Below are 10,975 nucleotides of genomic sequence, written 5' to 3'. Positions count from 1 at the left end.
TTCTCCAGTCTTGCTCCGGAGATGACGTCAGCAGCAGATGAATTCCTTAAAGCATGGTTCACGTATGAGAAGTTTTACGAGACGACTGATCTCTGAAAATAAAAGATTTTTTTTTTATTAAAAACCTTGAAACGAATCAAGGCATTTTCTTTGTTTTCTGCTGTTATTAATTTCGACGATTTTTAAGAATCGATAAGTAGATCATAGTATAGTAGTATAAACAATTATTGTTTTTAATCATTAGCACGTACTCAAAGCTAAGATTTTGGACGAATGAAAAAGAATAGGTAGTATGTTCGATCGAGAGAGATGACGCCATCGCCTGTTGAATTCTTTGAATCTGGCCACGTCTTGGACCTTGCCATCTCACTTTGAGAGTTTTCCATCACGCCCACGACTTCTAGGTGGTCCTAACAAGTACATCACATGAATAGAATATTCTACTCTCGAAAATGTCTTATTATTTCATATTTTGAAAATATTACAAATTTTATCATATTTTATGATACGATATCTTTTGATTGTAATATGTTGCATACTTAGTTTTGTAAATTCATCAATAAATACGAAATGTACATACACATAAGCATACGCAAGATGACTCATTAGTGATTAAGGTCGTATTTCGTTTAAAATTGCAATATCGTGTGCGGTTTTAAATTATAGCGTTTTTGACTGATTAAGCAAAAACGAATAAAGATAAAATGAAGGAAATCGAAAAATATACATTTCTATAAATCTCTATATAAAATTATATCATTTAGAATGATATATGATTTAATCATTTTAACATTTAATTTACTGAAGTTGATTATAAACTCATTCGATGGAGAACACTTAGCGTATACCAGAACTAGTATCATGAAATTTTGTTTGGATTAAAGACTACGAGTAAACTTAATAATATCTTGATATTTTCATTGCAATGCTCTTCTGAAATATATTAATTTATATTTCATTCTGTGTGTTGTGTGTATTATTTCATAGAACTTGAGTAAGAAATTAATAATTGGCAAAAAAAAACGACGAAGTATCAGATATCTACAAAAAACTGGACCCTCTCAATTTAATTGTATCGTATGACGAGAGCAAATTAAAAGTTATCTATCGAATGTCAGAAGGGTAAATCATATCGATATATTTATATATTTAGAAATAATTTTAGTTTGTAACTTACATATCGATTACTTTTACAAAATCGATATAACAAATATCCAAAAATAGATAATAGAATCCGCTAAAACAGGGTTCTATTATTATCGGTTTAATAGTATGTCGATAAAACAGTTTTTTGCTATTATCTACAAAGTAGTATGTCGTTAAAATAGGAATCTTCTATTATGTCAATAAAGTAGATATCTATTATTATCGGTTGAATATTATGTCGATAATACACGAATCTACTATATCCGATCGTGAATAAGAATAAGAATCTCCTATTACCGATCTAGTATATGCTGCCAAATATGTAGTACTGTTGAGATCAACTCTTACCTCATATACTCTACTGCTTAAGCAGGATTCATATTCTTAGCCGAATGATATGATCGACAAAAGTGCTCTGCTATTACTAACTGTTATCAACATTTTTTTGTAAAACAAAAATTATTACCGAATATTTTCTTGATCAATGAAAAAGTTTTTTTAGTATGTGCTTAATTGACAAAGTACATATTTAAGATTATTTTACTATAAAAGTAAATAATTGAATGTAACTTCTAACGCTATTTAACAGTGATTGATTTTTCAAGTGATTTTATAAATTTGTCCCTATCACTACACTATTGTTATAAATACTAGCAATAGATTTTTACTGAGAAGAAAATGTATCGAATAACGTACTTTGAACGGGTAATTTTATCGAGTAGAAACAAACGGTTAATTTATCGAAAAAAAAGTATTTACCATCTTGAAGTTGTTTTTAACAAAAACTACTTCAACAATTGTGTAAAATACCTTTATTTCTAAAAAAAAAAATTATTGTATATTAAATAAATACAAATATCATTAATATCGATGTTGACTATTTTTATATTTTTATATAAATATTTATTGACTATTGAAATAATAAACTTTATTTTTACGTATCAGAATATTTAGTAAAACTATTCGATCTACGAAAAATTTAGATTAAAAAATTTTGCTCCAAATGAAGATGTTGACTTTTTAAAAAAGAAATTCATTTTGCACAGAGATCTAATAGATCAAATAGTTGATACGTCCCTGAATGCTCGTCCCCTCGAAGGGAGGTGCGGCCTGCACCGGAAAAAGACTGGAGGGGCGCTTTTAGTAGGACGTAGCTTGTATTATGTGCCTTTAGGCCGGACTATATACAGTCCTGTTTCACTGAAGCGGTAGCCGCGCGTAACACGCTTGAGTTCGCGGTCGAGTTTGCTCGTTTTATTGTCCAGATAAAGACGATAATCATTGACGTTCGAGGAAGTTAAATGAGAAAGAAATAAGATCGAAAAAGCTTTACTCTCGTGCGAGCAGTGCAACGTTTGTCAAAGAAATTACCGTATTCAGGGGTGTCTTTTGTATTTTCTCGATCATCAGTGATATTAACTTCCGGTTGTCGATAGAAAAAAAATGAGCGTAGAGGCGCGAAAATCGAAGATCTCGATACACGTTGTCATCTGATTCTTAAGATTCCATCAAATGTGATGATAAGTTTATCGAGAAAGAAACCATGTTCGATCCAGTCTCCGAAGAAGAAAAAAAACGATTCTTTAGACAGAGCTACGGTGCCCATTTACCAGGGTAAGGTATACATATTGTTGATTTTTCTTACGATTTTCTTTATATGTATTCATCAATTGGATATAATTGTCGAAAGAATAATTTAACTTAATTTTATTAGAAACTTGAATCGGTTCGTTGCCATCCAACTATATTCGTGAAAGAAACATAACTCTGTATTGTATAGAAAGAATCTAGCGTATTATCGATTGGTCTTCTTTCATTCACCCCGTCGAAACTTGTAAGGTTTTTAAAGGATACGTTAAACGTTATTGATCTCCGAAGAACATTTCTTAAGAATTACAAAGATCGAATATTATTCTACAAGAGAGAGAAAACATGATCGTCAACGACGATCGTTTAACCAACTCATAAACAGGTCTAATTAAATTTGCAAGTTGATTAACGCCAGTACTAAATGTCTCGGTCTCGGATATACGTTGCATAACATACGCAAACAATACTGAATACCGAAGTAACAATTCGATGTGTGCATCATCGTTGCGTATCAGTAGAACGAAACCGATCGGTATTTAAACAACGAGAGTAATTTTATTTATAAACGAGTTGAAATAAAAGCGATTGAATACATTTTAAATAAATGAGATTAACAATATTAAACGATCCAATTTGAAGAAAATAACTCTATAAAAAAGCAGCCGACTTTGAAATATTATATCGAAAAAAAAATAGCGTGTATCAGCTTGATAAAAATAGATATCACTGATCTCAAAGAGTACTCGCACTTTTACTCTTACGGAAAGTTACATACGTTACTTACAAGCCCGATAACGGTGACTTTCTATAGAACCGTATAAGTGCGCGGATGTCAAACGACATGTCCATGGAATATATAATAGACAGGGCCTATGTCTCTTGTGAGAGGTTTGATTACGTGATAGACGATCGAAGATGAACGGATAAAATTACTACATGTGCTTAGATCTCTCTTATTTTATCTCTCTAAAGATTTATACGACCCTTTTTATATCACTTTCCAAGAATGTTCAAGCGTCAAAAACGGTCTGATTATTTTGAGAAAGGTAACGATCTCGTTGATAGAACACCATCTTGGATTCTACGGTTTCTGAGCAAGAAACTTCGACGCGTCGAACCGTGAGGATTCATTTTTAATTTTCTTATACTCTCTTCCTTAATTCTTATAATCTTTCCTATATTCTTATAATATTTCAAAAGAGAGATAACTACTTTTTATATCTTTTATTTAAAAACAAAAAGAAATAAAAAAAGAGATTTATCCACTAAACAAATACCTTGACCTTTACCAAATCTATATTTCAGTTAGCCAATTAGCAACGTGTTAATCGTGTACAATCAATCAAGGTGATCGTACCGCAACGATAAATACGCGAGTACCGATCTTCTAACTAGGTCTTTCCAATTTGCAACGATTCTGTCTTACAAATCACGCTAAGTCCATCGTTGTGTCTTTCTGGGTTGTCCTTGAATCGGAGATTAGATCAAGTGAAAATTAGATTGCGAGTGTAACCCTTGACACATGCATCGGGAAAGTATCGACCTCGAGGAGTGTATCGTGAAGCTGGTACCACGACTGGTACCGAAACACTTTACACTCCCTGTTCTCAACCACGCAAGGGTGAAATACGCGTGAAACTACCCTGTTTATAACGTTTCGTATCGAAATTTATCCTAACCAGAAGAACGTATTCTTGTCCTACGATATAAGATCTATCAATCTTTGAAATTACTATCGAACTTAAGAAATTAAATTAAAAGTTTGAATACACATCTTTGAATAAAAAAAAGGTTTGACGCGTTAGTTAAATAAAGAAATATTCAAAAAAAAAAGAAAATAAAAAAATAGGAATGATCGAACGAGAGGATAAAACTTTAATGAGTTTTGTAGAGAAAAGAAAATATTTTAAATAAAGTCGAAAAATAAAAGAGCTCGTTAAGATAATAATTCCTTACGTGAAAATTGTTTCTTAATTATTTTTTTACTTTATCGTATCATTGAAATATGATTTTAATGTAAGAAGAAAAAAATATGTTGATGGATATTGATATGTTTGTGAATCTACAAGACCTCGAGCAATGACCTAGATCGATTTCATATCGATCTCAGAGTATCACGACACACGTCGATCATATATAAACGACTTTCTGCGATGCACGGTAATAGTCAATACACCATGACCGTCACAGTGTGAGGTTCCCATCTAGTAGTAGTAGGTCACCGGTAGTACATTTTTACGATCCGTTACGTTCAATGAGCCGATGGTATCGTCATCCATTGTGTTTTATGTCAAAGAGAAGATCAAGATCGTTTTTAAACGATTTTCGAATAAAGATAACAGTTTCTTTTACATCTTATATATTTTTTCAGATACACAGGTCACTGTCCAACTCTTAAGTTTCGAGTTGGAAAAAGATTTGGAGCGAACACGGAAGAAATAATGAGGGTAAAATTGATTATATATAGATTCGAAATGAAAATATATTAAATCTACCGATCTATATAGATTTCTAATGTTCTACATCTTTGAGATCTTAATTAATAATTAAGAATTAAATATTAATAAAGAAAAAGAGAGTACACATTTTATTATTTTTTATTTTACAATCAAAAAACCGATCTATAGATGTGAAATATTATTCGATATTTTTTAGATCTATGAATCGAAAGTTCTATTCGTTTACTAAATAAAACAAAATAATAAATTTTTATATATAAATATAATATTAACAACTTCGTTTTATTTTTATGGAAGATTTAGATTTATGATTAATGATCTTTTAGATTTCTCTACTCGAAAGTTAAAAACTCATTTAAGAGACAGAACACTTGATAGATCTGATATAAAAAAAAAAAGTATAGTCCGCGTAATTCTATCTTAAGAAATTAGCTTCGTTTGAAATCCTTCTTATACGTTCATAGGAGTTGCTAGAAAAGAAGATCTTGAAATCAGGGCCTTATAGGCCGAATTCCGGTAAGGACGTTGCGCTCGTTACGATATCTAAGGAGAAGGACATTAGAAGAGATTGGAAAAACGACGCACACTTGTATAAAGCACCACCATATATTTTAGGATACACAGGTAAACAAATTCTTTAATGTAACAAATTTACAAATTCATTTTCTAAAAAAACAAAAAAAATCTCACGTATTCCGTAATTTCGGCTTTTCCGTTTATCTGAAATAAAAGAAAAACAAAATGATTCTTAATTTTAAGAGTTAATATATATGTATGCTTTGCCCGCATACATTTTTGAAATAATATTCTTTAAGAGAATGATAAAAAAATTTTAACTTTTGTTAACGTTTACTTCTTAAGAAATAAAAAATAGACTTATGATAATAGAGTCGATGTTTAGAGTAGCCTACGACTCGAGAGTAAGGCTATTTGAATTTTAATTCGTAGGATACATACCTGGCTTTAACAACAGGTACGGTCTTCCTTTTATGAAGGCGGTCGAAGAGGGTGCAAAAGAATGGCACGAAGTTCAAAGTAAACTAAGGGCACGTAGGGACGTGATGAAAGCTCAGGCTGAAAGGACAGACTCAAGAAATCTTTTATCACGTGTTAGAGCTGATAATGTTGCCGTTGAGATCGATCATGGTCAAGAACGAGAACGAGTTATTTTCGGTAAATTTGAACGATGAATTTCATCAGTTTCATAAAACAATTTCGCTCGGTAAATTTTATTTTTTGTCATATATAGATTGTACTGTCTCTCCGGAGAAACCACCAATCGTTGGCTACACAGGACACATTCCTGGAGCAAAAGGTGAAGTTGCACTTTCTAAAGGATACACTCAAGCTGCTAAAAAGGGTTTAGAATTAGTAAGGAAGGAGCGTGAACAAAGACTGAATAAAACGAAGGATGTTCATCCTGTTCAAAGGGTACTCGATGCTGCTTGTGTCGATGAAACTGGTCATACGAGAGCGTAAAAGAAAAAAAGAACAAAAAATTCTATATTTTAGGAAATATATGTGTATGTATTATAATCTTTATCTTTGATACAAGAATGAAGATTTTGAGAAAAAAAAAAAGAAGAAAAAACAATATAAAAATTTGTAAATTTTGATTTACAAATGGTAAGCATATGTATCTCTCTTCTTATTTTTTTAGTCTATATGCCGAGAGTCTCTATAAAATATTGATTTTATCAGTTGTATCTTGGCTATTAAATATTAGCCGCAATACGTACTTAAAATTCGCCGATCGATATCTTATGCCAGCAAAAGTGGATCAAGTATAGATCGTGCCTTATCCATTTTAATGTGGGAAAGAAGTTAAGAATTAAGCACGAAATAAACAATAAAACTTTCTTTCTTCGTAGAAGATTACGACGACGATTATTATATCAAATATAAATACTTACTGTCCTCTTCTATCGTCACTTTTACGAAATGAATACATACTATATATTTATGAGATAATGGAGATAATTAAAATAGCGATGTTTTTTCATTTTCAAAGGCTTTCCAATTTTTCTCTATAAATATTTCGAAGTAGGATATTTATATGAGCCGGTAATTGTGTAAAATGATCCAAGTCATATATTTCTCATTTTGAGATATTTTAACATTCGAGTTTGAATTATTTAAAAATTATTTTTCTATAATAACAAAGAGAAAAAGTATTATTATAAATTATTATATACTTACTCTTAAAAAATAATTCTTTTATATCATTTCAAAAGTTTCAAAATGAATTTAAAAATATGCGAGACAAAAAAAATATATATATATATATCTTTTAATATTTCGAATGACTTGAACCATTTTCATAATCACGAATTTATTTATTCAATCTAGGTTCGTTGCTCACATATCAATTAGTGATTTTCCTCGTGTCAACGCACTCCACGCCTAACTATTCCGTCCATTTACGAGAAATGACTCTTTGTACAAACGATTCTAGCCACATCGAAAAAGAATTCGTATATAAAGTTTCATCATCAATCCTCACGCGCACATTAACTATTCATAGAAAAGAAATTCTTTAAATGTTTCTGTTCGGAAACATTGATAAAGAATAAACGAAAGAACGGTATTTACGAACTAATTCCATTTCTCCTTTGTAATTGGATCTGATAAGATTTATATTCTGAATCCAATATTTGAAAAGTGGAACTTAGTCATTACAACAACAACAAAAAAATAAACTGATTCAATATTATAAACATTTTAATTTTTTTTAAAGCAATTCATGATTATGATCAATGTCTCATTTTAATTAAAAAAAAATTGTAAAAATGTTACTTGTGTATATAATATTATTAATAAAAGGATAACTTTCGTATAAGATAATCATAATTGAAAAATATGTTATTTTAATGAAAAAAAAAAACTTTTATAAATAAATATTTATCGACACATATACATATGTGTATAGAACGACACAATAATGCTATATCAAAAGTCTATAATAATAACGCACAAATATTATCTCACTTATAATATACAAATATATGTAATATACCATTTATTTATTACGTTGCGGTAATCTGTTAATTCTTTCCAATTCCATCGCAACTGTTTTTTTCCAACAATCTATGGTTAATCTATTTTGTCCGTAAGATAAAGACATCAGTCTTGCTAAAACTATCAAAGAATGTAAATTTTCTCCAGTTATATTTCTATTTGTTTGTCGCATTTGTACGAAATCATCTTGGATAACCTGCGTGATATAACATTTCTTATTAGAATTTTATATAACTATAACAATCATTACAACAATCAATTTAATAATTAATACAACTTACATTTGTAACATCTTCATTAAATTCAAATTCAATATGTCTTAGAACTTCAAGGTAGTGACGAATATCAGTCAATCGATTTTGATCTTTCAAATATTGATTAACAATTTCAATTACTTGTAGATAAAGATTTTCTGATTCTTCTTTTAATACAACTTGGGTCGGGCACTGTCAAATAAAATGAATTACATATTAAACTTATTTTATTAGGAGCAATTTCGACTTCGTGAAAAAATTTTACTCACTGGTATAAAAGATTTTGCTTCTGACAAAATTAAAACAGGTATATCTGTATCATATTCCACTGTATAAAATTTAAAATCGTATGGCACTTTCTGAAATGTAATTAAATTCATAATAGCATCATAGTTCTGTCTTCCAGCCTGTGAAACTTGACCACTAGTCAATCCTGTTTCATCAATTACAAGATGAGTATTAGCACTTAATTGAAGTATACCACTTGTTAATCTGTTGCACTCGTAATCTTTCCTGATGTGTAAAAAAAGTTCTTTTTTAATTAATACAATACATGTTAAATTTATGGAATAAAAATATTGACATTGTTAAAATTACTTACTTTGGTATCAAAGCCATATCATTTAAATTTTCCAATGTAACTTCCAACAAATGACTCTTTTTTACAAATAGTGTTAAAAAATCGTAAAGCTTTTTAGGAAATGTCTTACACTTAGTAACAGAAAAATTTGTAATGTTTAAAGGATAAGTACCAAGACAAAGATAATCCTTTCTCATATATCTGTAAAGAAAATAATGTAAAATTTCTAGAAAATTGTAGATATTTAATACTAACATTACACATACATAGAAGACAATAAATGGCAGATGAGATAATCGGCAGCCAACTGATCACCAAATAACAATTGACTTAAAATTATATGAAGATGTCCTCTTATTGCCTGTGCTTTTGACATAATTAATGGAGCATTTTCTATTTCATGTTTCGTTAGCTCAGTTATTTGTATCGCATGCAGTCTTGGTACGAGAGAAACTGGTGGATTATGTGTGTTCATTTCAACATCTTCCATCATTTCTTCAGAGTTATTAATAACACTTAATATTGGATCAAGTGATATAAACCCTATTATATCTACAACTTGATTCAGCTTCAAATGTATTGTTTCATCATAAATCTAAAAATATATAGTAAAATAACAATTAAAAAATCATAATTTCTAACGGGAATAATAATGTGTAATTTTTTTCTAAAGACAATAGAAATAGAAAATGATTAATTAACCTTTACGATACAAGCTTTACCATTGTCAATTGGAATTGGAAAATTTAAAATATGTTCCTTTGATAAAATACCATTATTTTCTTTATTTATTTTAGCATTATTTAATGTTTCATTTGTCTCGTCCATTAACAGTTTTTCTTTCTTCCTAGTTGGCTCCAAACAATCCATTTCTTCAACTTCATTATTTTCTAAACTTCGTTTATTTGTATTGTAATTATTTATTACATCTCTATTTAAATTATTAATATTTGTATCTTCATGTTTTGCCCAATTGTTTAAACCTGGTATAGAAATAACAATGCATGTCTGTCTTTCAGAACTGATATTTTTTTCTGAATTAAATATGATTTCTTCATGTGGCTAGAAAAAATATTAAACCTTTATAAAATATTTATTTAAAAATAGTTGTAGGTAGCATTATACATGAGATAAACTAATCTTACAGCATCTCACACCTGTAACTACCATTTTTTTTCTCTAGGTCTTACATCATATCCAAAACGTCTAAATGATCAACGTGGATATACAAATAATGTAAGACCCCATATATAAATACATATATTGATTATTACCGATGATAACACTGAATCAGTATACATTCCAAATCTAACATCACAGTATCCATTCTGTATATTTTTGACCTCATATTTTTGAAAATAATATTCAGGATTATACATATCTTGTATCATACCACGAAACCTGACAAGTTGCTTATCCTTAAAGCAATGTAAAGGTGCATTGTTTAACAAAGGGATTTCTCTTAATGCACCAGAATTTTCCAATATATGTTTACAAGATGATTGATTTTTAACAAAATGCTCGGGTGTCCATTCAATAATATTAAAAGCTACAAAAGCACACAAAAAAACAGACAAATTTATATATTAAAATTATGTAGTAATAGATAAACGTTTGTCATTGATCACGGTTATTATCGAACAATAAAAAACTATTTTTAAATAAGATAAAAAGTAAACAAAAGAAATAAACTTACACATTATTTCGAAACTAATATAATCTTAATTCGATATTTTTGTAAAAAGCAATTTGAAATGCATTCAAAAAATTAATGTCTGTGACTTGTAAACACTGCTACAAATTTTCGCCATAGAGTCTTTTCCATTTACCGACATAAGTCGACGCGCAGCGACACATGTGCTCTTTCTATTTGATTTGTTAATTATATAGTTTAATAAAGTTTGATTTTTCTATAATTAATTTTATAA

General features: G+C 29.5%; 2 protein-coding genes across 4 annotated transcripts; one reads left to right on the top strand and one right to left on the bottom strand.

Annotated features, from left to right (window-relative positions):
• Window positions 1–2,303: 2,303 nt before the first annotated feature.
• LOC127069165 (protein FAM166B-like) lies at window positions 2,304–8,217 on the top strand. Of its 3 annotated transcripts, XM_051005920.1 has the most exons (6): window positions 2,775–3,855; window positions 5,108–5,183; window positions 5,660–5,819; window positions 6,144–6,368; window positions 6,445–6,718; window positions 6,856–8,217. In XM_051005920.1, the coding sequence occupies exons 1-5, from the start codon at window positions 3,743–3,745 to the stop codon at window positions 6,672–6,674; spliced, it is 804 nt and encodes a 267-aa protein (XP_050861877.1). In that variant the 5' UTR covers window positions 2,775–3,742; the 3' UTR covers window positions 6,675–6,718; window positions 6,856–8,217. The 3 variants fall into 3 exon arrangements, with proteins under 3 accessions (XP_050861878.1, XP_050861877.1, XP_050861876.1); XM_051005921.1 differs by lacking the exon at window positions 2,775–3,855 and adding an exon at window positions 2,304–2,760 and having other exon boundaries at window positions 6,445–8,217; XM_051005919.1 differs by having other exon boundaries at window positions 6,445–8,217.
• LOC127069160 (mini-chromosome maintenance complex-binding protein) lies at window positions 8,138–10,904 on the bottom strand. Its single transcript, XM_051005908.1, has 8 exons — window positions 10,744–10,904; window positions 10,322–10,596; window positions 9,750–10,109; window positions 9,314–9,642; window positions 9,069–9,248; window positions 8,737–8,980; window positions 8,495–8,659; window positions 8,138–8,409 (listed from the first exon to the last, which is right to left on the bottom strand). The coding sequence occupies exons 1-8, from the start codon at window positions 10,745–10,747 to the stop codon at window positions 8,215–8,217; spliced, it is 1,752 nt and encodes a 583-aa protein (XP_050861865.1). The 5' UTR covers window positions 10,748–10,904; the 3' UTR covers window positions 8,138–8,214.
• Window positions 10,905–10,975: the final 71 nt, after the last annotated feature.

Source organism: Vespula vulgaris, chromosome 14 (genome assembly GCF_905475345.1).
Source record: "Vespula vulgaris chromosome 14, iyVesVulg1.1, whole genome shotgun sequence".
NCBI classification, from domain to species: Eukaryota; Metazoa; Arthropoda; class Insecta; order Hymenoptera; family Vespidae; genus Vespula; species Vespula vulgaris.
This window is presented reverse-complemented; position numbering and strand designations above follow the sequence as displayed.